Below are 26736 nucleotides of genomic sequence, written 5' to 3'. Positions count from 1 at the left end.
GCGCGCGCGTGTTTATGTTTACGCTGTGGACAGTTGAGATCTCGAGTGAACGTATGGCGCGGAAGTCTGAGAGTGATTGAATTGTGTTAGAACCGGTTGGCGAAATCAGGAACAGGGCACGACGGAAGCGAACATTAGGTCAGTGGGTGGTTGGAAGGTTAACGATGGGCAGCGATGGTGCTACGTCCTGAATGTCAAGGAGTCTGGGTTGCGACTCTACAGTCAGCCCGATTTTATTCAATCATCAGTCTGATCGGGCGCTAAATTTTTCAGCGGTTAGGAGTTGGCTTGAATAGGGAGAGCATCCAAACCTCTTTCTACTTCAAAGAACCTTCCACCCCGGGATTCAAACCGACGAAACTTTGGATTGCGAGTTCAACCGCTGACCAACGACTCCACCTGAGCAGGCTTGGTTTGGTGTGTTGTTGGTACTAAGAGGGAAACGCCTCCTTCATCCGTTACACTAAAACGTAACGTAACGCTTTTTATTTCGTCGATTTCTCTGGAACGACGCAACATTTTTGCAATCTTTTTCAAGCAATGTATACGTAAGATCTACAAATTGCTTTCAAAAGAATTTTTAAAACATTACACTGTTAATGTTCACGATGAAACTAGCGGTGAATTAATTAAAGATTTTGTGAAATATTGAAATTTTAACATTCTTTCATCATTAGGACTTACGCAGAAAAAAATAAAACCAACATTGGTAAAAAATAATGTTTTATTCACTTTAAGTAACAAAAACATAAAAATTCTTCAAAATGAATGTAACTAGAAAATGCTCACTCTCCATGTGGTATACCAAAATGATCGAATACACGTGTTCACTGCGTAATACTGATCACAATCACTCAATCACTGCATGCGCGCTGTTCTATGTTAAGTATTTTGATTATTGGGTATTGCTCCGAGCCTATCATCTAACACGAGTACGATATCGAAGAAGAAAAGAGTTTCCATGACCCGTTGTTCTAACCATTGAGCTGTTCAAGCTGTTCATCTCGCACAAAAGCAGTACAGCTTCATCCGGTAGTCATCCACGCAGTAGCTCTGCTTGCCGTACAGATTCGTCCGGCTCACGCTTCCGGTCAGCGCGCACTGATTGTGGGAATCGATCCGGACCGTCGCTTCAAACTCCGCCTCGCCGGGTTTCGTCACGAAGCGGACGCTAATGTCACTGAACTGGTTCGTTGGTTTTTTCGAGATTATCTCTTCGGTTGAAATTCCGAGGCTGGCGTCCTCGATCGAGTACAGATGGAGCGTGCTGCACTGGGGATACTTTTTGAGCATTTGGTTGAGGCTGGTCACGGTGAAGCGGGTGGCCGTTACGACCCGATGGTCGTTGGTTGGAAGCGGTTTGTGATCGTGGCACGTGCACCAGTGGGGTGCGATCCCAGCGTCTTCGCAGGTTCTGCTGGGTGAAATTGGGAGGAATAGAGAGATTCCACGGGGTACTGGTTTGGTTTCGAGCAGTTCATACGACCGCTGTTTGATGGCGGATTGAGAGAGGGTTGTGACGTCCACAAGATCTTTGAGCGTTTCGTACAGGTCAAAATGTGACGTGAGCTGTTGACGGTTTTTGCGAAGGTTGCGGTACGCTGTTGGGTACTTTTGCTGGAACCACGGTGGAAGTATGAGATGGAGAAATGGTTGACGTTCCTCCATCATGCCTTGATATGTGTTACGGTAGCTGCCCCATCGGATTCCGTGATCACTCAAAAGTATGACCGCTGTCTTGTCGAGAGATCCTTCCTTCTCCATGTGCTCCAGCAGTCCTCTGTAGTCTTCGTCGACCAGCGCTGGATAGTTGAGCAGATCATGCGTCATCGTACAGGCCCATAAGAGGGAGAAGCTCAACCGACTCTTCATAGCTGTGACTATTTTCCTGCCATACTCAACCAAGATCTGTGTTGGATTCCTACCTCCGAGACAGAGTTTGGCGTTCACCTTTTTATTGTATCCAATAGAAGAGTCCGCCTGTCGGAAAAAACTCCTCAGATAATAATCGGTAGGTTGCTCACGGAAGCCCTTTCTCAAATAGTTGAACGTTTCCAGCGTGCTGCTGTCCTCGGAGTAGAACGTTCGATAGCCTGCGTTTGCAAATTTGCGCCAAATGAACGGACACAGATCAAAAGTACTATTCGAGTACGGATAACATGCGGCTGCTAGCTCCTCCACGTCCAGTCCGGTCAACGCTGGAACAAGATTAGGATACGTGTTGTCCCCGACTTTGTTGTAGCCAAACATTTCAACCGCTGTAAGAGAAAATTAATTTAGACGACGTATTACCCAAAGTATTTCCAACTCTTACCCTTCAACTTGTCGATCACAAACTCAGCCGTCAGCGGCATCTGCCGGTGGAAGTTCAACCTGGACACGCTGTCGATCCCCAGAATCATAACGCTCAGCCTGCCTTCCTCCTTCCCGAACCTCGCGTCCAACTCGTTCCTCGTCGCTTCACAACGCTCCTCCACCGTCGGCTTTAGCGGTACAAATGCAAAGTAATCCCGATAGAAGATCGAACTCTTACTCGGGTGCGTACAAATGACCGCGATGAACTCGTTGACGATCTCCGCCCGTTCGCCATACCCGAAGCACTGCTCCTGACCGACGATCCGTACCGCGTTGTTGGACTTGCGTTCAAACGGTCGATAGCAACACTGAATCATGCTGGCGTTCGCCAGTTCGTAGTGCTTCTCGACGTCCTCCTCCGTCAGCTGGTACCAGATCGAGTTCGCATCACTCTGGATCAACGCCGGAGTGCAGTTCAACGGGTCCGCCTTTTGCATAAACTTCTGAATGTTGTCGTCCATGATGGGCAAGCTGGGCATCTTACAGCCCGCTGAGTTCACAAAGTACGAACTGTTGTAGTTAAAGTGCTGCTCGTCATCCTTGGTCACGAAGAGCTCCTCCCAGTACGCGTTCCCGTTGCCACCACCGGCGATCCACGGCAGGCTGAGGCTGTACAAAAATACCACCACCACGCTGACCAGGATGAGGGCCAGTTTGAGGCGCGCTTTTCGTGACGGAATTTTAAACGTGTGCACGCTGGCGCGTGACGACGACGGGTTGCCACGTGCCATCAGCGTGCGGTAGTCGATACCCTTTGGCATGATCCTGGTAACGGGAGGAAGGGAGAAGAGCAGATGAAGAAGGATGTTAGAATGATTTGGAAAATTGATTGACTTGTGATTCATTATTTTTAGAGTTCCATCATATAATCCAGAATATAAAACACAGAAAAAGTAATTTGAGCTGAAAACTAAATTACGATATTAAATGCATCCAATTTTTCTGGATATTTTCCAGATTTTTTCATATTTTTAGCTGTCATAAAGAAGGAAAATATAGTACAATGTTATCGGATATATTCCGGATGCCGTTGGGTTACCTCGGCCCGCCAAAATATATTTTTTTTAAATAGAGCGATAATTGCGATATGTTATGCTTGATATTAAAAATTTAAATTATATATTTTTGTTGAAAAGATCAGAAAATTTTCAAAAAAGTTACATTTTTTAACATTGAAAATCGAACCAACAGCTGATAATTGTATTGAAAAATCACAAAATTTCACAAAAGTTTCATTCGAACCAATAGTTTTGGATATATCGTTACAGGCTAAGGCTAGTAAGCTGACACTTAGAAAAAAACATTTTCATCGATTCGAATTCTTTGTGAGACTATATCTCAAAAACTAATCGCCCATTTTCAAAATCCCAGAAAAAAAAATACACGGAATTACCTCAGCTTTTCCATTTTTTCCGGAGTTTCGTTCCTTCGTAAAGTATTTAAAAAAAAAACAAAATATTCTAAAATTTCCGAAAATTAGCCTAAAAATTACCAAAACGATTTTTTTATCCGCATTTTCAACATTTTTCACCAAAAGATGTCTGTTTTGTGTCTCATAAAACACTAAAAACAATTAAATAACAAAATAGATATATTGAGAATCCAACTTTTAGTTAAAAAAGGTAAAGTCGGGAAAATCGGGAAAGTCGGGAAAAAGTCGGGAATTTGGGATTTGTTGTCAAAATGTCGGGAATCCTAAGCATGCCCTTTTTAAAATTATTTTCTAAATCTTGAAAATTATTTTAATGTTTTATACAATTTTCAATTTAAATTCACTCAATTCTTTCTAAGGAACACACATTAAAAAGGTTCCTCTCGGTTCCTTTCACTATTTCAATCTATTTGAGAACGAAGCGGTTATTTAAGACATTAAAACTCCTACTAAATATTGGATACATTTGACACAGATATTCATGATATTTTTTTATGAAACAAAAGATTTTAATTATTTTTGTATATAAAACAAGAGGTAACATCTGCCTTAAAACAAAGTTAATGAAAAACGAATATTATGATTCTGTTTCTTTTTATCAAATTGATTGAATGTTTGAAAAAAGATTTAAACTTTAGCTTGGTTTTTTGTGGAAAATATTTTTAACTGTTTAACTGATTGGTGCGCTGGAAGTGGGGACGCGAAGTCGATTCTATGACATTTTCCGGAATTCCATTTCCCGGAAAGGACGTTTTCCGGAATGGACATTATCCGGAATGGATGTTTTCCGGAATGGACGTTATCCGGAATGGACAGTATCCGGAATGGACGTTATCCGGAATGAAATTTCCCGGAATGGACGTTTCCCGGAATGGACATTTCCCGGATTTTTTTTTATATTACCTGATATGAGAATGAATGGAATCTTGCCTACTCACCTACTTGTGGTTAAGAATTATTTAGTTTGTACTCCGTTGGTTTTGACAACAATATGAATATAAATACATGAATGATAAAAAGAAAGTGAAATGTTCGGACATGAACAATAGAAGCAAGTGTTGACTATTGAAACAATACTTTATCAACCACCACGAGATGTAACAATGTAGATCGATAGATATCAGATGTTTTTTACATTCTTTCAATGTGTTGTTATGTAAGAATTTTTCCTTCTTTTGTTAATCATTTGACTTATGTGACTAAATTCTACCATATTTAACTATAAAGCAGAATGATTATTTTCAAAGAAGGGAAAACCTGAAGAAAATAAAAAGCTTTTCAGAAAATCAATGTGTAATAAGTCCTGTCAAGAAAATAAATAGCTTGAGTGTATTTTTAAAGAATGAAAAACCTCAAGGAAAAATACATTATACATTGATTTTCTGAAAAGCTTTTTTTTATCTTGAGATTTTCCCTTCTTTAAAAATACACTTTCTTTCATCAAAGTAATGGGATTTTATGTAAGAATTTTCCCTTCTTTTGTTAATTCTACTAAATTTCAACTAGTTTTTGTTAAGGAACTCTGCACTATAAAGAAGAATGTGTTTTTTTTTAAAGAAGGGAAATCCTCTAGAAAAAAAGCTTTCAGAAAATCAATGCATAATGTATTTTTTCTTGAAGTTTTCCCTTCTTTAAAAATACACGATCTTTAATCGATGTGATGGAATTTCGTGTAAGGGATTTCCCTTCTTGTGTTAATCAGTTGACTTCTGTGACTAAATTCTACCAATTTTTTTTATAAAGCAGAATGTTTATTTTCAAAGAAGGGAAAATCTCTAGTAAATGAACAGCTTTTCAGAAAATCTATTTATAATGTGTACTTCCTTGAGGTTTTTCATTCTTTAAAAATACACTCAAGCTATAAATTTTCTTGGGGTTTTCCCTTCTTTGAAAATAATCACCCTGCTTTATAGTAAAATTTGGTAGAATTTAGTCACAATAGTGACCTGATTAACACAAGAAGGGAAATCTCTTACACGAAATTCCATCACATCGATTAAAGATCGTGTATTTTTAAAGAAGGGAAAACCTCAAGAAAATATACATTATACATTGATTTTCTGAAAAGCTTTTCATGTCTGCCTGTGTGGATCAATCGGACCGCGCACTGGACTCACAATCGAGAGGTCGCCGGTTCGAATCCCGAGGCAGACGCAAAATGTTGAAAAATAGGTTTTGGGCACCTATGCTTATGATTTTCTGAAAAGCTTTTCATTTTTCTAGAGGTTTCTCTTCTTTGGAAATAAACATTCTGCTTTATAATAAAGCCGGGACACGTGGTGTAGGGGTAAGCGTGATTGCCTCTCACCCAGTCGGTCTGGGTTCGATCCCAGACGGTCCCGGTGGCATTTTTCGAGACGAGATTTGTCTGATCACGCCTTCCGTCGGACGGGAAGTAAATGTTGGCCCCGGACTAACCTAAAAAGGTTAGGTCGTTAGCTCAGTCCAGGTGTAGGAGTCGTCTCCCTGGGTCCTGTCTCGGTGGAGTCGCTGGTAGGCAGTTGGACAAACAATCCAAAGGTCGTCAGTTCGAATCCCGGGGTGGATGGAAGCTAAGGTGTAAAAAGAGGTTTGCAATTGTCTCAACAATCAAGCCTTCGGACACCTAGTTTCGAGTAGGAATCTCGCAATCGAGAACGCCAAGGCAATGCTGTAGAGCGAATAATTTGATTTTGCTTTATAATAAAATTTGGTAGAATTTAGTCACAAAAGTCAACCGATTAACACAAGCAGGGAAATTCCTTACACGAAATTCCATCACATCGATTAAAGATCGTGTATTTTTAAAGAAGGGAAAACCTCAAGAAAATATACATTATGCATTGATTTTCTGAAAGTTTTTTTTTCTAGAGGATTTCCCTTCTTTAAAAAAAACACATTCTTCTTTATAGTGGAGAGTTCCTTAACAAAAACTAGTTGAAATTTAGTAGAATTAACAAAAGAAGGGATAATTCTTACATAAATCCCATTACTTTGATGAAAGAACGTGTATTTTTAAAGAAGGGAAAATCTCAAGATAAAAAAAAGCTTTTCAGAAAATCAATGTATAATGTATTTTTCCTTGAGGTTTTTCATTCTTTAAAAATACACTCAAGCTATTTATTTTCTTGACAGGACTTATTACACATTGATTTTCTGAAAAGCTTTTTATTTTCTTCAGGTTTTCCCTTCTTTGAAAATAATCATTCAGCTTTATAGTTAAATATGGTAGAATTTAGTCACATAAGTCAAATGATTAACAAAAGAAGGAAAAATTCTTACATAACAACACATTGAAAGAATGTAAAAAACAACTATAGTGTTTGTCTTATATCTATCGATCTACATTGTTACATCTCGTGGTGGTTGATAAAGTATTGTTTCAATAGTCAACACTTGCTTCTATTGTTCATGTCCAAACATTTCACTTTCTTTTTATCATTCATGTATTTATATTCATATTGTTGTCAAATCCAACGGAGTACAAACTAAATAATTCTTAACCACAAGTAGGTGAGTAGGCAAGATTCCATTCATTCTCATATCAGGTAATATAAAAAAAAATCCGGGAAATGTCCATTCCGGGAAACGTCCATTCCGGGAATTTTCATTCCGGATAACGTCCATTCCGGATACTGTCCATTCCGGATAACGTCCATTCCGGAAAACGTCCATTCCGGATAATGTCCATTCCGGAAAACGTCCATTCCGGGAAATGGAATTCCGGAAATTGTCATAGAATCGCGAAGTCGTAATTATGCAGGTTAATTTTTTTGTGTGCTTTTGTGTCGCTATTCGTATTGGGTGAGTGATTGTGGTAATCGAATAATAGCATCATTGGTGCGCTGGAAGTGGGGACGCGAAGTCGTGATTATGCAGGTTAATTTTTTTGTGTGCTTTTGTGTCGCTGTTCGTATGGGGTGAGTGATTGTGGTAATCGAATAATAGCATGACTTACTGATTATTTGTGTCTTGAGCGTAATTTTCGTTGAGTAATTGGTGTTTTTTGTGATTTTTTTTTGTGATCTTAATTAATTGTTTTGTGATTTTCAAAGCCCTTCCCATATCATCGTTGATCGGAAGGCACGGCGTCGGGTAAATTGTGTATATTTTTTTTCGAATAAGGTTTTATTTTTTATGGTGAAAAAGCCATTTCTATATAATGATCGAAAGACGCACTGACATTTTGGATTAACTAATAGTGGAGTGAAATAATTGTGTGTGAGTGACTTTGTGTGTTAACCAGAAAGACCTTCCCATAGCATCGTTGCTCGGAAGGCTCGCCGACGGATCTGTTATGAAAGTCCTCCCCATAGCGTCGTAGCTCGGGAGGCATCGAAAAGCCAATACCTTATCCTACTAACCCAAAAAATAATAATCACGTGATGCTTGAAGGAGATGCTGTGGATTCAACGGTCTCAAGCGGTATCAACAAGTATATAGCGAAAAACTGTGTGCTTGATGAGTCTGCAACTTCAACTATCGGACTAACATTCCTCCCTTTCGTTGAACTGCAGGCTTCTTGGGAGGGCGCCGGTATTGACTAATAAAGTCGGGATCTTCAGAGGTTAAACAGTGAACGGATGGTTGGCTCCCACTGATCATTTTTGATTCATTGTTCAGCTCATTGGCAGTCAACCATGCTCATGCTCATGCTCATGCTTAAAATATTTTTAACTGTTTAACTGTATTCATTAATTCATTTCCAATATTGTTTTAAATTTTTTGTGCCCTTATAGGACTTTTGGGTTTGATATCACCTCGTCCGTCTGTACGACTAACTTTTGTGATGAATATATTTTTTAACAAATGCTTCCCTTCAACTGTCTGTGAGTATGGGTAAATTACTAAAGACATAGCTTGATTTTAGTTATCGGAAAACTTAAATATCGAATGAAATCCAATCGTTGTTCGTTCTGAAAGAAAAAATGGAAAGTTATTTTCGATTTGAAAACATGAAAAAAAATTGAAATTGTCAAAAAATATATTCAAAAAAAATGTATTTAAGTTATTGGAAATATGTTTAAAGAATTCATCCAATATAAAATAAAAAAATAAAATTTGTAAAATCATGTTTAACCAACTAAACAAAAATAATCAAGTTTCTAATTTTACGAAAATTGTCAATAGTTTAATTTGTTACAATTCATTTAGATATTTTTTCGTTTCAAATCATTTTTTAGATAAGAAATGTCTATTATTTGAATTTATGGAAAAGTCGGGAATTTGAAAATGGGATTTAAGTGGTCACCCTGAAATGGGTATTTTTTTCAGAGTGTAACTTAACAACTTTGTAGAGGACATCAAATCGATCAGGAAATTTCATCTCAAGATACAGATTTTCATATATTTATGTAACAATGTTTTATGAATAGCCCGCAAAATTGTATAAAGACTTGTATGGGAAATCTAATGATGCAAAATTGCTACTTTTGGCATAAAGAATGCATGGACAAAGGTTCATCCAAATAACAAAAATCGCGAAATAACTTGCGAAAATGTAGACAATGACTCTCTTGTGCAAATTACAAGAAAAACACATTGAAAATAACCAAAAAAAAATGGTAACCTGTCTAGGAAATTGCTGAGACATCTTTTTTTATTTCTTCAAAATAGACTGAATTTAAACAAGTGCTTTAAAGGGTTGACCTGCCATCAATAATTGATCTTTTCATTTGATGTTTTATTACAATCCAATTCAAATCAATATGTCTTACCTCATGAAATAAATTTAGCTCACCAGGATTCTAGTTATATTTTTAAAATTTGTTCTGAAGCGTACTGTCAGATATCAGATAATCAAAGTAAAACTTTTTCAATTTATTTTCCGCGACCGCTCAGATATCAGCACGTGCAGCTAGTCAAACTTGTCACGATGTACTGATCGTCTTCATTAGGTTGAAACAGTGTGGAAGCACAATATAGGTGTGACTAAGGCTACCAACTGTACGGATTTTTTCCTTACCATACGGATTTTTGAACCTCTTCGCGAATTTTTAACAGGCCGGAATTTTTGTAGGGAATTTTACGCATAATACTTATTTGTACGGAATTTTAACAACTTATTAATCATTGAATTGCTTTTTTGATTTGGTCGAAGCTTTTGTTAACTAGAAATTTGTATTTTTCTGTGAGTTTGATTTAAAAAGGAAGAGTTTTCCGGGGTTTCCTCAATTCAAACTTGATTATCAATAATTCTAGAGTTTTTGAACTATTGTCTTTCATATGTTGATAGGACCTTTTAAAAAAAACTCTAGAATTGTTCTTTTAGAAATTCCTTACTAAATATATTTATCCATTTCCGAAAGCTTTCTAAAACTTGTGAAAACATTTGAACATTTGAATTAATCAATCTAGAGTTTTTTATAAAGGTCCTATAAACTGTTGTGCTTCACATAGGACCTTTTCAATAAAAAAAAACTCTGGAAAAGTGTTCGTGACAACACTAAGAACGATATTATTCGTAAAAGCAAACTTGACATTTTGTAAACTTTTAAACGTTTAACAAAAAAAAATGAAGAACATATTGATTTCATTCAAATCACGGTTTTTTTTTATGAATACTCCCTCTGATAATATTGGCTCGAGTCTCGACTCGATTCAGGCTCGATCTCGAGCCAGATCGACGAGGCTCGAGCCAAAATTCTCAGTGGGCTTTTAAACGTGCAAGTCATAAGCACTCTGATAGCATTTTGTGAAATTTGTTAGCTGTAAAAACGACACAGGTGTACATTTTAATTCTCAAATTTATTAAATTTAATTTATCTAAATAATTACCTACTTTTGTTATACCATGGTGTCATATCGACAAAGTGTACGGATTTTTGCTCAGCAAGATTTGGTAGCCTTAGGTGTGACTAAGTTAAAGTTACATCCCTTCTCTTCAATCACGCCAAACAAAAAGCAAAAACACAACAATAAGCCCAAGCTATTCGGAAAGGGCATCCCATCGAATGATCTTACTGAAGCATAAATTATTCTAATTCATCGTTATGCGTTATGAGGTGGAAAGGGAGTATAGCTCGTAAGGATCTCCTTATGAATATCCGAATGAGTTCATTTCATTCAGAAATGGCCCAGTCATTCTTACAAGGGGGGTCGTCGAAGAAATACGCACATGGTGTACCAGCGCCAACAAACATACACAAGTGGCAATTTCACTTTCACCCCGAAAAATGTCTAACATTTATCGATCTATATAGAGCAGCAGCCTGACGAGCAATTTCCTGCAGCATCCTGCTGTGCAGTCATCATGCCCTTTTCGCATGATGGGGTAATTTGCCAAAAACAGCGTTAATGGAATTTATGCTGGAATATTTAATTCAGTGCAGTAAGATGTCCAATTATTTGTATGATAATTGACAAGCCTGCCCCTAAATGTATCCCGCCTAACGACCCGGATGTTGTTCTCTTTCACTTTCCGGACTAACAAATCATTGTACCTTCTATAGAAGTCATACTGGTAAAGCAAACTACTACGTGAACATTTTCTGTATTATATTACTGGTGTTACCAATCTACTTCTAGTACAGTGAGCATCCTCTGTAGAACCCTTTGGCAGAAGCCAAATTGAAAGCCATTTTTCAATTTGCAGCCGCACGGAACTATTTTTGGCACGTGCAGTACACGGAAAGGGGATCGATCGCCAAACCAGCGACCGAATTTTGCTGGGTTGGTTTTGCTGATATCAGCGAAATTTTTCTCTAAACCAGCGAAATTTTTCGCTGAAAAAGGTGGCTGCGCGAAATCAAATCCAGCAACTTGGTTTCGCTGGTTTGTTATTTCCGAAACGGCTTCTTTTCCAGCGAAAGTTTTCGCTGGTTTGATACACATCCTTCCGACAGCCGTCATAAATGTTTGTTATTGTTCACGTTTGGAAGCGATTTGTGGCAATCGAATTGCTTTAGGGGTTTTTCAAAACAAAAAAGCATGAAAAAGTTCTGCATCAAGTGTTCAGCATTAAAATACATACTCAACAGGTGATAGTTCTTTTCAATGAAAAGAAGCACGTTTCCATAAAGTTCTCGCAGCAGAAAAATACGGTGCAGTGAAGCTGGAGATGTATTTGTACTGCTGCATAGATGAGTGCACAAATTGTCGCAGGTGGCAGCAAGAATCGTAGGCGAGGAACTTGACCATGGCCGCGGAGCAGTCTGTGCTGTGGCAAGTAAGTACAACCTGGCTGGACTTTCTTTTAACTCTGCTTCCGTTACTGCGAAATCTTTTCTGACGATTGTTCCATCCGTAAACCTCCGTCAACCGGAACGGAACTTGAAGATTTTTAGGTCGGTAACCGGTCACGCGCTGGGAAAAAACAACATTTGTTCAAAACTGTGTCTTTGAGATTGAGCGGGATACACTGAAGGTTAATTGAAAAAAAAAACAAAAATAATAAAAAATTGAATTTCATTTTCATTTGCCACACCACAAACATTAAATTCCCACCGAATCTGCCATCACTGGTCGCCACTGTCATCTTGCTGTCATCCGTCGTCTCGCCGCTCGCGGGCCGCGTAAACGTCAAACGTCGTCGTCGTCGTCGTCAGAATTTCGTAGCATTGCTCCATCTAATCGCTAATTGTTTTTCTTTTTGGTGCGCGCACCCGCGATTCCCTGTTTGTTTTTCCGTTTTTAATCCGTGGCCACGCCACCAAAGGTGAGTTTAGTCGGGGTCCGGTGGCAGTTTCCTCGCGGGGCTATGGTTTTAATGTGGAATTTCTCTTCTAGCTGCCGTGTGGTGTTGTGGGTTGGCGTTCGAAGTGCCAAAAGGTTGTGCGTTGCGGAGGACCATGCTCATGCTCATGCTCATGCTCAAAAGGTTGTGCGTTGCGGAGGAGGACGGAGTGGCCATTTGGCGGCGGTTTGTAAACAAAGCGGTTGGGCGACAACTTGGAGCTGGACGATGATAACGAGTCGGAGGCGAGGTTGCAGCTGGATCCGAGCGTGTGGACGATGCCGAGCAAGCCGGAGACGCCGCGGCCGCAGTTGCCACATCCGGCGATGCAGCAGCACCATCCGTAGAGTTCGTTGATGGCGGCGATGCAGCACCATCAGAGGATAGGCGGGGGACCAGGTAAGGGTGGGGAGATTTTGTGAGAAGGGAGTTTGTTATCATTTGGCTTGTTTTAGGTGGCCCCTTTGTCGGTCTTCCGCCCAACTTCCCGCTGCCGAATCCGGCTCAGATGCGCATCTGTTCGGTGGAGGAGATCGAGCAGAACATGATCAAGCAGCAGGCGCAGCACTCGATGCCGCCGGAGGTTCCCCAGCAGCTGCCGCCGTTTCATCATCCGGACATGGGACTGCCTCGTCCGCCGCCCGGATTTCCCGGCATGATGAATCACCAGCCGCCGTTGACAATTCCGGTGAACTTTCCGCCGCCGTTGAACATGGTTCCCCCGTTGCCACCGTTGCACCTGCTCCAGACGAACGTCCCGCCGCCGTTTCCGATGAATGTGCCGCCGCCGAATTTCCCCGGAGGTGAGAGCCACGCGAATTTCAACCAACGGCTGGTTCAGGAGATTCAGCAAAACCATCCGATGCTGAACCAGCACCGTCAACACCAGCAACAGGGTCAGAATCGCTACCAGCAGCAGCACAATAACCGGCAGAATTACCACTAGAACCAGCAGCAGATGCAGCATCACCGTGGCAAGCTGAACCGGTCGGGCGAGTACGACGAGTACGCGAACCTGATGAGCGAACGGGACAAGCAGTGGCTGCTGGCCTTTGTACTTAACGCCCAATACCCACCTGAAGCCAAACCCATGTGGACGTTCATCCATAAGCATGCGTATGGCCTGGTTTTTGACAACGATACAAAATACGCCTGCGTTGTAAGCCTCCTTGCATATTTATCTAAACCTCCCGCTAAGTAATTTCTATCGTATTGTATTTATTGTGAAGATTGTGAATTATTTATTTATTTTTAATGTGTAAATTTATGCTTTGACTGAATATATTGTCCTATAATTTGGTCTATTGATTGAGTTTTTATTTAATAAGTAAAGAAAGTTAAGCAATAACTCTACTTAAAGTTCTCAAGGTTCAATATATGTAATAAATTTTTTTTTGTAGTTTAAATCATTTTTTAAACGTAGACGTAATAAATGCTCCTAATGAGTTCAATTTCTTTGATTTATTTAAATCACCATTGAATGATTGATCAAATTCTCCGCCTGGTTCTGCCAGAATCCTGTTAGAAGGGTAGAACATTTCTTCTAGAATGCTGTTAGAATATACAGCTCTGTAAAAACTCTGCAAGAATCCTACAAGAACTTCGTTACTAGGTAACTGCACACCAAATATTTGCACATTGAAAATGATACCATCTATCCCCCGCTCGCCAAACCGGTTTGTGTCTCCACTGAGTGCTTTCGACCACTTTAGAACAGTTTCAAACTACCCGCTGAGAAAATCTGTGCACTTTGTTTGATAAATTTTTACAACTTTCACAATTGTTGCAAAATCTATGCAAAAATATTTTAACACCATTAGAGAAGCGTTGTTTTTTTTAAGTAACGCAAAAAAAATGGAAAAATTGTAAAAAATGTTGAATGAAGCGTGCGACCCCCCTCCCGTTCCGTAATAAAATAACGCTCCCAAGGCGTGTTGAAGTTTCTGCTCGATTCAAAAATCAACTCAATTTTGAGTGGGCATCATTCGAGCAGTTGATCTCTCTGTAATGGTACCCAATTTTGATTAGAAGCTGCGTGTTGTCGATCTGTCACAAAAAGCGTTTTCACAATGGAGCATTTCCATTCGAGCAGTTTTTGCTTTTTTCTACAATGTATTTCTTATGGAGCGAACTGTCAAAACCTGCTCGACTGCGGGTGCTCCATTGTCAATTAAGCTAGGAAATTCTAATCGAACTATAATTTTTTGCTAATTTTTTTCTCAAACAAAATCCGATATTATGTGCCAATGTGTCGGAAGGAAACCCAACACGCAAGGTAAAAGATTTTACATCGTTTCTATAGAATATACAAATGCAACGATTTTTTTACAGCCCAAGCACAGGTCGAGCTGGAGGTTCAACGAGATCATCGACAAAGGCTTCTAGATAAAATTCCAGCGCAGACACTGCCCACACCCAAAGTGATTCACGGGGGTCAATCATTCAGTGTGACCGTCGCGGGATTAGTAGGCCATGCTGCCATGAATCAACGTTAGTCAAAACCCCGCCATTCATTGCAGCAGAAAGTGGTAAGGTTTTTATCTACTAGGAAAATTTAATTAAGACTGGTAATATGAAACTGTGCACAAATCAACACATTCACAAAATTCAGCTTATAACATGCAAGACGGTTTTAAACAACCACTTTGCCACATGATTCCCAATAAATCTCTGGTTCTCAAATCCTCTGGTTTATTTTGGCATAGGCTTCTGCCGCCAAAACAAAAAAACAAACGTCGGTGATAAAAAACGCTGATCCAGTGCAAAAAAACACTGGTCCAGTGGAAACATTCGCTGAACCAGCGGATTTTTCGCCGAAACCAGTAGAATAATCTCCTGGTTGATTTTGGTACGAGCTGCTGCCGCCGGAAAAAAAACCCGGACGTCAGCGATAGAAAACGCTGATCCAGCGTAAAAGAACACTGGTCCAGTGAAGAAATCCGCTGGACCAGCGAATTGTTTCCCAAAACCAGTACAATAATCTCCTGGTTGATTTTGGTGCCCTGCCGCTTTTTCCAAACCAGCGAGAAAATTTTCTGATTCTAGCAAAAGTGATCCCCCAAACAGCGACATTTTTCACCAAACCAGTGTTTTTTTTCACTGGTTTGGTAGAATTTCATCGGTTTCCAAACCAGCGAAAAAAATTAGCGATTCTAGGTAATTTTTGTGCAGGCTGAGAAATTAGCGACATTTTTCGCTAGTTTTAGCGAACTTTATCGCGATTTGGCGATGGATCCCCTTTCCGTGTATAAATCAGTAAACTTCCATCTGGCACGAAGCCAAGGCGAACATCGCTCAGCCGGTACTAGTTGTACTTCCGTTCCGCTGGAAACCCCGAAGGCCTCCTTATTGCCATGTAAGATGCTTGTTTTCGTACGTTCAACCCCTTTTCCCGAATCGGAAAATAAATTGTTTGAAAGCTTCTTCCCGAGGCAACTGTCAGTGGTGCCATAATGGCGGTAGCCATAATGTCAGCCGCCATAAAATTCCGTTCCCCGCCTCCTACTGCCCCGGGAAAAAAACGATTTGTGTTGTTTAATGTGCTTAGCAGTTTGTCACATTTTTCATTTTAATTTCTTTTTCAACATCCCGTCGTCTATCACGACATAGAGCTAGCATATGCTCCTCTGGCGTACTGCAAGCGTACAACAAATAATGCACATTTGCAGCATCAGAAAGGCAGACTGGAGGCCCCAAGCAAACGCTTTCGCAAATTAATAGTCATCAACAAGCCGGGAAGAAAAAGGAGAGAGGCAATTATGGATTCAATTTTCATGTGATACATTTTTAAAGACCCCACCACCAGACACTGTGTCACCCCGGCGGCAATTTATGGTTATTGCTTTGTGATAACGGAACTATTAAGAGCACGGGTGCTACTCATGGAAAATCCAAGTGTTAAAAGACCACTCTTGGACTCTTAATACAATTAGGTGAGACAAAACAACAACTGAGGGCCATTCAATAATGACTTACTGTTTTGAGAAACATAATTAATTGTGGAGCAAAAAATCTATGTTGATATTATATACTATTTACGTGAATAAATCATAAATCGTAGACATAAATCAACTAGTACATTAATAGGTCAGCAATTTCCCACGAAAACAGCATGATTAGAAAAAAAAAGTTCTCCAATCGGGCTCAAATTTTTTCTGGGGGTTCCTTGGCCAAAATAATTAGCCCCGTATTTTTTTTTTGTTTGGCCATTAGGTTGACCTACGCCGTGTTAGGGTGGTTCGAAAAATGGCCATTTTCGTCATTTTTCACAAAAACCACTTTAAAAAAAAAATCATGTCTCCGCGCCATTTAATCCGATTTTAGCTGTCTTAGACGCAAAAGAAAGCTATTTTTGAAAAATAGTAAGAAGTTTCAAAAATCTAGCTTAACATTTGAAAAGGTCGTATGAAAACTTAAAATGCTGTTTTGAAGGTCTCGGGACCAAAGAGCCTATGTATGAAAATATTTTTACCTGATTTCTCGGAAAATTTTACCTAACATATCAAAAAATGGTGAAGCTATGTCCAAATCGGACCACCCCCTCCATTTTTGTACCTCCCAAAAAAATCGACTTTTTGGCTATTTTTGGGCGAACTTCCTAGTTTCAAACGGCGATAGCTCAGGAACCACAAATCTTAGAAGGTCGGTCTTAGACTCAATTTTGAAGGAAATTGGACGTAGAATCCATTTTCGAGATCAAATGTTTGATAAATTTATTTTTTCTAACTGTATTGCCCAGTTAAAAACCTTAAACGGCCGTATATCAAAACACCCCAGCTTATTTTTTTTATTTGACCTCACCATTGTATTTTTGAGATTACCTACATCAGCTTCATTCGCCGCATCTGCTAGAAGCACACTAGAAGGCTGATCAATAACTGCTACCTGGTATCATGGGAGATGATTAATTCAATTTTTATTTTTATAATTTATCGCAAATATTTTTTCCAATGGCTAATACCAGGATCAATCTATTTTTGTGTAAGAAAATATGTATTGGGTTATTTTGAATGCACCGTTTTTTTTACGTATTGCTAACCGTTTTAGAGTACCCCGAGGCCATGACTAGGGACTTTGTCATGGGCGGTAGCAAAAAACTCGATCGGAGAACTTTTTTTTGGAATCATGCTGTTTTCGTGAGGAATTGCTGAGGTATGATATTTGAAAGAAACACGATAAATGTAATTTACTTGTGCTTGTTGTAAAATTATTTATTCCGTTTATAACGTGATTTATGGATGGTCCCTGAACCCTTCCTAACACCCTGAAAAGGTTTACTTAGTTTTTGTTAGCTCACCACAAACGTTAAATAATTTTTTTTTTGATTTTTTTTTAAATAACAGGGATTTTGGGGACATCCCTGTTTTGGCAACATCAAAATCTTTTTATCCTTTGAAACGGGATGGCACTGTACAAATTAAATTCAAAGTGATTGCCATTTTTATATGTTTTAGGACACCAGAGAATGCATCTTTTGCTCATCTTTGCTTCCATGAGTAAAACTGAATCCACTGAAGACAAAATAACCTTTAGAAAAAAATGGTTTGAGGGTCTTTAAAATTTCGCTTTTGAACAGTTTTAATTGTATCAAAAAATTTCTCCCTTGAACCTTTGTTCCACCCTACAAAATACGGAAGACCATTTGCTTTTAAATCTTTTTCATTGAACGCTAATGTTGTGTTTAAGTCAAAAGTATTATTTAAATAGCTTCAATACGAGTAATTGCCAATTTGTACTTGAAATACTTTGCAACAATCGAGCAAGGTGAAGATTTTGGTGCGAAGTTTGCTATTTATCAATTCAAAATGAACTAGGGAGCGATTGTAATAGTTTTTTGTACTGCGTCATCATTTTATTTCTGAAAAATATATTTGTTTCATGTAACTTAACCTTTTTTAAAATTAAAGCATTTTGGGCAAAATTTGGCCGAGTTTTTAAACAAATTCCCCTTTGTTTAAAATCAAATATAGGTAAGTTTTTTTTTCGCGTTTAATTACGATTGAACTGAAAAACTGTCTAAAATGTGGATTGAAATTAATATAAATTTTTAAACTTGACATGGTAGAAAGCATAGAAGAATAAACAAAAAATTAAAACAAACACACAAAAATATCGTGTTCTGAAATAGCATCCAAAGCATAGAAAAAATAATAATCAATTTGGAAAGCAAAGTAGAGCTGAGAGTATGTTTTCAGAACTTGGAAACAGTTAAAAAAAAACAGTTATCCTCCCTTAAAAAAATAAAAGCAATTTATACTTAGAGTATAAAGTCCAGACTCGATAATCCGAAGCCTCGATTATCCGAAGTTTCGGTTATCCGAAGTTCGATTATCCAAAGGTTTGTATGGGACTTCAAATAATAGAATCACGAACAAGATTTTTTTTTTGTTTTTTTTTTCTTTTTCTTATTTTTTACATCCAATCCGAGTTGCGACCCCATTTTAGCCAAATTTGAATAGTTTATTGCCTATTAAAAAATAAAAAGCATTTTTTTGTATTTCGAAATCGCCATATTGGCCGCCATCTTTGATTAAAAATTCTAAAACACTTTAGCGTAGTTTGGGGGACATACTTAAGAGCTGGGTGCAGAATAGTGGTTCGCAAAGCGGCCTCAATTTAGAACTGTCAAAGCGGAACCAATTTACTGTTCGCAAAATGATACCATGAAGTGGGAAGTATTGTAATCGATCTATAATTTATTTTGTTTTTATAATTAATTTATATTTGAGATATTCAAAGTCAACCAATCTTAAGAAGAGGGTTGAAATCAAGATTGGCAGAATTCGTCGCTAACATTTCAATAATAATTTTTAAATTTTATCGACGGATTTTCAAAAAAATTGAATGGCACCCTCCAAATAATATTAAATAATCTTACTCCGATATTATCGCTGCGCATCAAAGATACATAATCTCGGAACTTTCTTTCGGTTCCTCTTCTGATTCACAAAATTTCACCCACTTCTGACGCAATTTTCCGTCACGTGGAAAACAAAAAAGAACTCTTTTGGCCGCCCATCGTTTAGTTTAGACTAATCGAACTAAAAAAAGCGCGAAGCACTTAATTTTTCAGCAAAAACTCAACAGATCCAAAATGTTTCAAAACAAGTCACTTCAGCAGCAAAAAATATGTCACGCTTGAGCTTGAACAAAGCCTCCTACTTTGTTTATGTTTACAGCTGTGGTGCAGTTGTAGTAGTGGGAAGCAGTAGGGAGCATTCGAAAATCACGTTACGCATTCTGTCTTTTCAGCACCCAGCTTAAGAGCGAGTCCACGAGCAAAGCATACCCATCTCGCATCGACCTCACCAATCGGTTTTTGGTTGTAAATTTTTGCTCGGGGGACCCCTTTGATCCCATTTTCTGGTGATAATTTTATTATATTCGTGTTCCTGAGACAATTTCACAATAGAAACATGCATAAAAATGTTTATTTTGATTCATTTTAACCCTTTAAAATATGGAAGTTATATAAAAATAAGAAGCTGCCTTTTTTCTGGTGTCATCTAGTATCCTTGGAAACGAGCTTGATTTTCAATAAATGTGAATCGAATTTTTTTTTTAACTTTTATTTTTAAAGGGTTTAAATGGATCAAAATAAACATTTTTATGCATGTTTATATTGTGAAATTGTCTCAGAAGCACGAATATGAGCAAAAATTTACAACCAAAAAAATCACTAAAAGTAAAAGTGTTTATTTAATATGTTAAACTGCCTTACCCAAAGTGCTCTCAGTCTCGGATGGTAGTCCCAGATGTCCCCTACAAGCTGCAGGTCGAACCGAGTTGATATCTGGATGGAACACTTTTTTATTTGAGTTTGAAAATTATGCTATTTTTTCACTAAAATGCCAATAACTCCCTTTAGATTTAACCAATTGGGATGCTCTACCCTGCATTTTGTTGCATTTTTTAAGCCCTTTCAGATGCATTTTGAATTTTGAAAATAAATTGAATTTTGCCTAAGTTATAGCAATTTTAAGATTTTTTACATTTTTGAACCTTTAAACTTTGTGTCCCGATTTGCCCCACTTCCCATTGACCTAGAGTGCTCATATTTTGGCCAGATGCTAGTTTTATATGTACAAACAACCCCTGAAAATTTCAGGCCGATTGGTGAGGTCCAAACGACGCCCCATACAAAGGGGTATGCCCTAGTCGTGGACTCGCTCTTAAGCTCGACAATCAAAAATAAGAAAGCGATTTATTTTTCGTGATTCGATTATCCGAATTGAAATTTATCCGAGGCCTTCGGATAATCGAGTTTGTACTGTATAACATCGAAACAGCATTTTTTTTTAGAATAAAAGTAAATTTAAAGTTCAAAACTTGTTATTGTTATTACTAATTCCTAGCAGCTTTAACCTTCTTGGTCATTTGCTTTCCTTAGTTCAAAACATAAATTTTCTCAAAAATTAATTTAAGTACAAAAAGCTTTTTCCTTGTTTTGCCCTCATATCATAGTGAATGTCTTCATATGTTTCGCCAAGTGTTCGGTCCTATTTTCAAATTATTTTGCAATTTTTGTAATGGAAACTTTTTTGGTCATTTTCTACTTACTCTATTTCAGTTTAAAATGGCTTTATGAAGCTGTAATTAAAAACAAAAGTTCCGATATGCCAACATCAGGTGCTCGACGGAATTCATGCCGTTTCCCTATCGGGTACAATTGGTCAACCTTACTGCAATGCCATGAAATCAGACAACTCATATCGTTCCATGAACGACACGCCAATCAAAGAATAAATTAATTCGATTTCGTCATACAATGAATCTAATTAGTCGATGCTACTTGCAGCATCGCAACATCTGCGCTGACAATGCAGAGGAACACCATGTTCGGTGACACTGTTCACGGTTCTCAACGATCTCCCAGTGGATCAATTCAATCGCTTCTCTCGTCTTGTTTTATTGGATGATATCAAAGACCTGACGTACTGCGGACAACTTTGTCAAGATTGCAATTTGTTTCGATTTGTGGTTCTTCACACCTGATTTGTCACAACTATCAAACACTGTCCAAATGAATTAAGTTTTTTTTATAAGAGGTAGACAAAACAAAGCATTGTATTAACTTCTTTAGCCAAAGATAAGATTATTAAATCGCCATAATCTCCTAAAAATAACTGGATCAGATAAATCAAATCAGATTCCAATAACAGCATTCCGAGAAAAGCTAATTACAGATCTTTTTATGAAGAAACTTTCCCAACAGATAGCTGGCAGAGCGATCCCAAATGAATACACCATCCAGAGTCCGTTCCAGACGGGGTACCATTTTTCAATCAAGCTGGAAAATAAATTCCCAAAGCTCATAATCCCCCCCTCGTCGACCCACCCACGCCGGGTGTGATCCTGCGAGTCAAAAAGGATCCCCCCGTCGCTCGTGTTGACTGCTGATGCCTAAGGAAGTGGTAATCCTTTTTCTCAATTCACTTTTTTCACATTCTGGTAGAAAGGGGCTGGGCTGCGGCCGGAAGTGAGGATGACCATATTTCCCACAGGGCACTTGAAGGTTAGAAACGCGTGTTATTTCAACACTATAAGATTTTTGCACGGTCGATTTGCTTTTCTACTCGTAATGGCAATGCGGGCTGGCGCTGATGCTTCGGCCAGGTGTGGGATTTCATGTGGAAATATGGTTTGGCGAATTTAAGGAATAGTATTGGATGTGGGTTTCAAAAGAAAGGATTAGTTTTTTTTTAATTTCCAAACACAAATAGAATTCTGGTTGAATTTTAACCACGTTCAAATTGTGTCAACTTTCGAACTGTTGTTCATTCGACCGTTTGATGGTTGTTAATCGATAATATCGTCTGACAATAACGGTAATGGTTATCGATAATTCTATCCGCGATAATCTTATCGCCGATAATGGATGGTAATTTATTTTCAAAATCTTTCTAAAATCGTTTTATTCAACCATATCATGTAACATTTTTTTATGCTATATATTTAAATCTAGTAAGGCCGTTGCAAATATTTTTTGAAGTTTATGTCCCTAGACTATGACTAAAGTCAAGGGGGGCAACAAAATAAAGAAGTATAAAAATTGAAATTACGAGCCATGGTTTCAACATTTTAATGAAAAAAGTGTTTAAAAATGCATTATACACCTGTCCAGTTATTTTGCCATCATTATTTTCCAAAATATCTAAGTATTGACAAAAATTTTAATTTTTTCGAAAAATAAAATTTTTACGGTGCTGTACATTGTAATTTCATTAAAAATTAAAAACATTTTTAAACAATCCCAAACATGCTAAATATGATTATCAATGCAGAAAAATTTATTTGAGATTGTTCTCAGTTGATTAGACTTCTATTTTCATGGAATTTTTGAAGTTTTTTGGAAAATTTTTTGTTTGCCCCCCTGACTTTTCAGACTAATTTTCAAAGAGGGAGGGGGTTGTGGGCGTAATAAACTTTGAAAAATATTTGCAACGGCCTAAGTTTCAAATTTTGTTTCACAATTGTTCACAAAATACTGTATTTTTTAGAAAATATTCAAATTTTCATAATTTGCAAAACGAAGTGAATTTTGTATGTTTTTTTCACTTTATTAAAGAAAATTTGTTAAACACTGAAAATTGCACAAAATACCGTATTTAATTGAAAATACTTAAATTTTCTAAATATGTAATATGGGTATCAAGGGCAGCGAAATTTTGTAGGCATTTTTCACTTTATTAAAGTATTTCTGTGAAATACTAAAATTTTCACAAAATACCGTATTTTTCGAAAATACTAAATTTTTAAAATTTGCAATATGGGTATCAAACGAATCGAAATTTCGTTTGCCTTTTCAATTTATTAGAGTTGTTTTTTGAAAATACTAAAATTTTCAATACTCAAATTTTCTAAACATGCAATATGGGTATCAAACGAAGTGAAAACTTGCATGCTTCATAAATACATTCTAATTGTGTATGCTTCATACAAAATTTTGCGTCTCACTCAAATTACAAATTATAAAAATCTTAGCATTTTCGAAAAAAATATGGTAATTTGTTAACATGTTTGTATTTTATTTATAAGGGTAATTCTCTACCAACTCACACGAAATCGGGAAAAGTTGCCCCGACCCCTCTTCGATTTGCATGAAACTTTGTCCTAAGGGGTAACTTTTGTCCCTGATCACGAATCCGAGGTCCGTTTTTTGATATTTACATTATGAACATGCGAAAAAAGAGGTGTTTTTTCAATAATTTGCAGCCTGAAACGGTGATGAGATAGAAATTTGGTGTCAAAGGGACTTTTATGTAAAATTAGACGCCCGATTTGATGGCGTACTCAGAATTCCGAAAAAACGTATTTTTCATCGAAAAAAACACTAAAAAAGTTTTAAAAATTCTCCCATTTTCCGTTACTCGACTGTAAAAAATTTTGGAACATGTCATTTTATGAGAAATTTAATGTACTTTTCGATGTAACTTATGTTTAATGTTTAATGTAACTTTTTTTCGTAAAATCGCGATAACTCGTGATGTTCATAAGCAAACATCTTATGTCTATAAATCAAAATTTTTGTAATTGTCTGTTCTACAACTTTCTAGAACATTGTTATACTCTAAAAAATAACCCTGCAAAGTAAGAAAAAACACGAAATTTTAAAATGAAAAATTTTGTTCTAAATGAAAAAATCACCGTTCTGGGTCAATGTAGATTCGAAAAGTACATTAAATTTCTCATAAAATGACATGTTCCAATTTTTTTTACAGTCGAGTAACGGAAAATGGGAGAATTTTTAAAACTTTTTTAGTGTTTTTTTCAATGAAAAATACGTTTTTTCGGAATTCTGAGTACGCCATCAAATCGGGCGTCTAATTTTACATAAATGTCCCTTTGACACCAAATTTCTATCTCATCACCGTTTCAGGCTGCAAATTATTGAAAAACACCTCTTTTTTCGCATGTTCAAAAATGGAAGGGGTCGTACCGCCCCTCCGTCACGAGATATCAAAAAACGGACCTCGGATTCGTGATCAGGGACAAAAGTTACCCCTTAGGACAAAGTTTCACGCAAATCGAAGAGGGGTCGGGGCAACTGCTGTGTGAGTTGGCGGAGAATTACCCATAAAAAAAATTCGTATAAAGTGGAAAAGCAAAAAAAAAACGCTTCGTGTGATACCCATATTGCAAATTATGAAAATGTGAGTACCTTCGAAAAATATGTATTTTGTGATAATTTTAGTATTTTCAAAAAAAAACTCTTTTAATGTGAAAAAGCAAACCAAATTTCACTTCGTTTGATACCCATATTGCAAATTATGAAAATGTGAGTTTTTTCGAAAAAAATACGGTGTTTTGTGAATAATTCTAAGTTTGTATTTTCTTTGAAACTTATTAGATTAAGTAGATTTTAGAAAGATTAAAAAATGAATTATCGTCAATTATCGGCAATAAATCTTATCATCACCGATAAAATGATCGAAATAACGATAACGATAGATTATCGTTATCGAGTCTCGATAATTTTATCGTTAACAACCTTGGACCGTTTGTACTTCGACCTTTTGCCCTTTCGAACTTATATCTTTCGATCTCGCACATAATAAATCACTCTCATGTTAAATTTTAATAACATGGTATAACTAATTAAAAAAAGACCATTAAAATTTTTATTTGAAGTACCCTTCATGAATGTCTTAAAATCAGGAGGGGACCATCCATAAACCACGTGGACACTTTTTTGGGAATCTCTAACCTCCCCCCCCTTCGTGGACAATCGCCATACCCCCCCCCCCCTAATGTGTCCACGTGGTTTATGGATGGTCCCGAGGCAAAACATAGTAATAAATATAAGAAAATTTTAATATTTATTGCTAAACTTGTACAATTTTATGTACACTTTTTAAAATATACATTTAAAAAGAAAATTTAAATATTTATTTATAAAACTTGTACAATTGATTGTAAACTGAAACTGAAACTCCTGTCTTTTACTGTCATTCATGAAGAACGAAACAGGCTTCTTTTCTGCACCAAAAAAACAGAATCGAAAAGTAATAATGTTTAATACAAGGTCTGAAAGTTCTACTTTTCATCATTCAAATGATGAAATTTTCAGCTTTTTCAACTTTTAATTTGAGTTTTAGATTTATTTTTTAGGTGAACATTGTCGAGATATGTTTGTATAAAAATCCAAAAATAAAGCAGAGATTATTTTCTGTTAGCAGTATTAATCCCCTTTCCCGTCCGAAGCACGTTCCATCGCCGGCTATTGATCCCTTTTCACACCACTGACTGAATCAAACACGAGAATTTTCAACCTTTTTCTTTCTTCCATTTGTTTTCCACTTTCTCTAGCTCACGTTCAAAACAGCATCTTCTGTAGTCGTCGTCCCCTACCAACACCCACCACCGGCGATAGCGATTTCCCGACGCGACGCCCCCAGCCTGATCCTATTTTTCCCTCATTTCGATTTCCTCCTCCCAACTCACCTTGTCTTCGTCATGTGCTGTGCTCTCGCCTTGCGAGAGTGTATCAGGCGTATCCAGCGAGGCAAGGTTCTTGATTCTGTATCACCACCACCCCTTAATTCACACTATACTGCTCAAGCTCAAGGCTGAATGTAAATACAGACTCCCTGCCCGAAGATCTGATTTTGTCGACGACTAATTGGCACTCACTCACATGTAGAAAAAGGATGAAAAAGGACCTTTCAATTCAACATTTCCACCGTGCGGAAGGAAAATGTTCTCATTTTAGACTTTTTTTCTCTTCCTTACAATCTCTGCGCTAAAAATACTTTTTTCCAGCCCTGAAGGCGTCTACGAGGTCGTTATCATTGCGTACATTTTTGTGCTGCCCCACACTAGTAGTTTGCCCTTTTTGCTTCGTTATTTCCTGGGAAAATTCTTCCTTCCGCCCCTGGGGGTATGTTTTTCCATTATAATTCCAAGCCCCCCTGGAAAGCCTTATTTTCCGCTCTCAAAAAGCACACACTCTGATGGATTTAAATCACATTTCTTGTAACAATGTTAACTTCTAAATCCGTGCCAGCATCCCTCACAGGTCCCTACTCCAGACGGCGATGTGCTGAGAGCAAGTTTCCAGCCCAGCGGGCACACACAAAAAGGATGTTCGTGGAAAAGTCGGAAAATCCTTAGCGCCACAACCGTTCAGGACGAGCTCCAGCCTCCAACTGGTAGCAGCATCCTGCAAGAGCGGATTTAGCAGAGAGAAAATTCGTTCCCTTCCTTGCTTCCTGGTCTCTCTCCAAAAATACTCGCGCGGATGCACTTTATTACGCACACGAAAAGTAAAAGTCCTAGAAAATTACAACCATTTCCA

The 26736-nt window shown here is 37.8% G+C and overlaps 2 protein-coding genes across 4 annotated transcripts; one reads left to right on the top strand and one right to left on the bottom strand.

The window, feature by feature from the left end:
• Nucleotides 1-712: 712 nt before the first annotated feature.
• Nucleotides 713-26604, bottom strand: LOC120421953 (uncharacterized). 3 transcript variants are annotated; one of them, XM_039585265.2, is made up of 4 exons: nt 26239-26604; nt 25884-26071; nt 2315-3120; nt 713-2258 (listed from the first exon to the last, which is right to left on the bottom strand). In XM_039585265.2, the coding sequence occupies exons 2-4, from the start codon at nt 25895-25897 to the stop codon at nt 1000-1002; spliced, it is 2079 nt and encodes a 692-aa protein (XP_039441199.1). In that variant the 5' UTR covers nt 25898-26071; nt 26239-26604; the 3' UTR covers nt 713-999. The 3 variants fall into 3 exon arrangements, with proteins under 3 accessions (XP_039441199.1, XP_039441198.1, XP_052563525.1); XM_039585264.2 differs by having other exon boundaries at nt 25884-26604; XM_052707565.1 differs by lacking the exons at nt 25884-26071; nt 26239-26604 and adding an exon at nt 9484-9541.
• On the top strand, nt 11932-13744 carry LOC120421954 (protein PAT1 homolog 1-like). Its single transcript, XM_039585267.2, is given in 4 exon segments — nt 11932-12422; nt 12494-12535; nt 12585-12839; nt 12896-13744. Coding segments are annotated over 2 exon segments (789 nt in total). The 5' UTR covers nt 11932-12422; nt 12494-12535; nt 12585-12796; the 3' UTR covers nt 13642-13744.
• Nucleotides 26605-26736: the final 132 nt, after the last annotated feature.

This window comes from Culex pipiens, chromosome 2, assembly GCF_016801865.2.
Source record: "Culex pipiens pallens isolate TS chromosome 2, TS_CPP_V2, whole genome shotgun sequence".
Taxonomy (NCBI): Eukaryota; Metazoa; Arthropoda; class Insecta; order Diptera; family Culicidae; genus Culex; species Culex pipiens.
The sequence above is the reverse complement of the archived record's forward strand: the minus strand, read 5'-3'. Positions and strand labels throughout refer to the sequence as shown.

Coding starts and splice junctions, on each gene's coding strand:
- LOC120421953 (XM_039585264.2), bottom strand. Junction 2,259..2,314: donor TGTGATCGACAAGTTGAAGG/GTAAGAGTTGGA, acceptor TTTCTCTTACAG/CGGTTGAAATGTTTGGCTAC.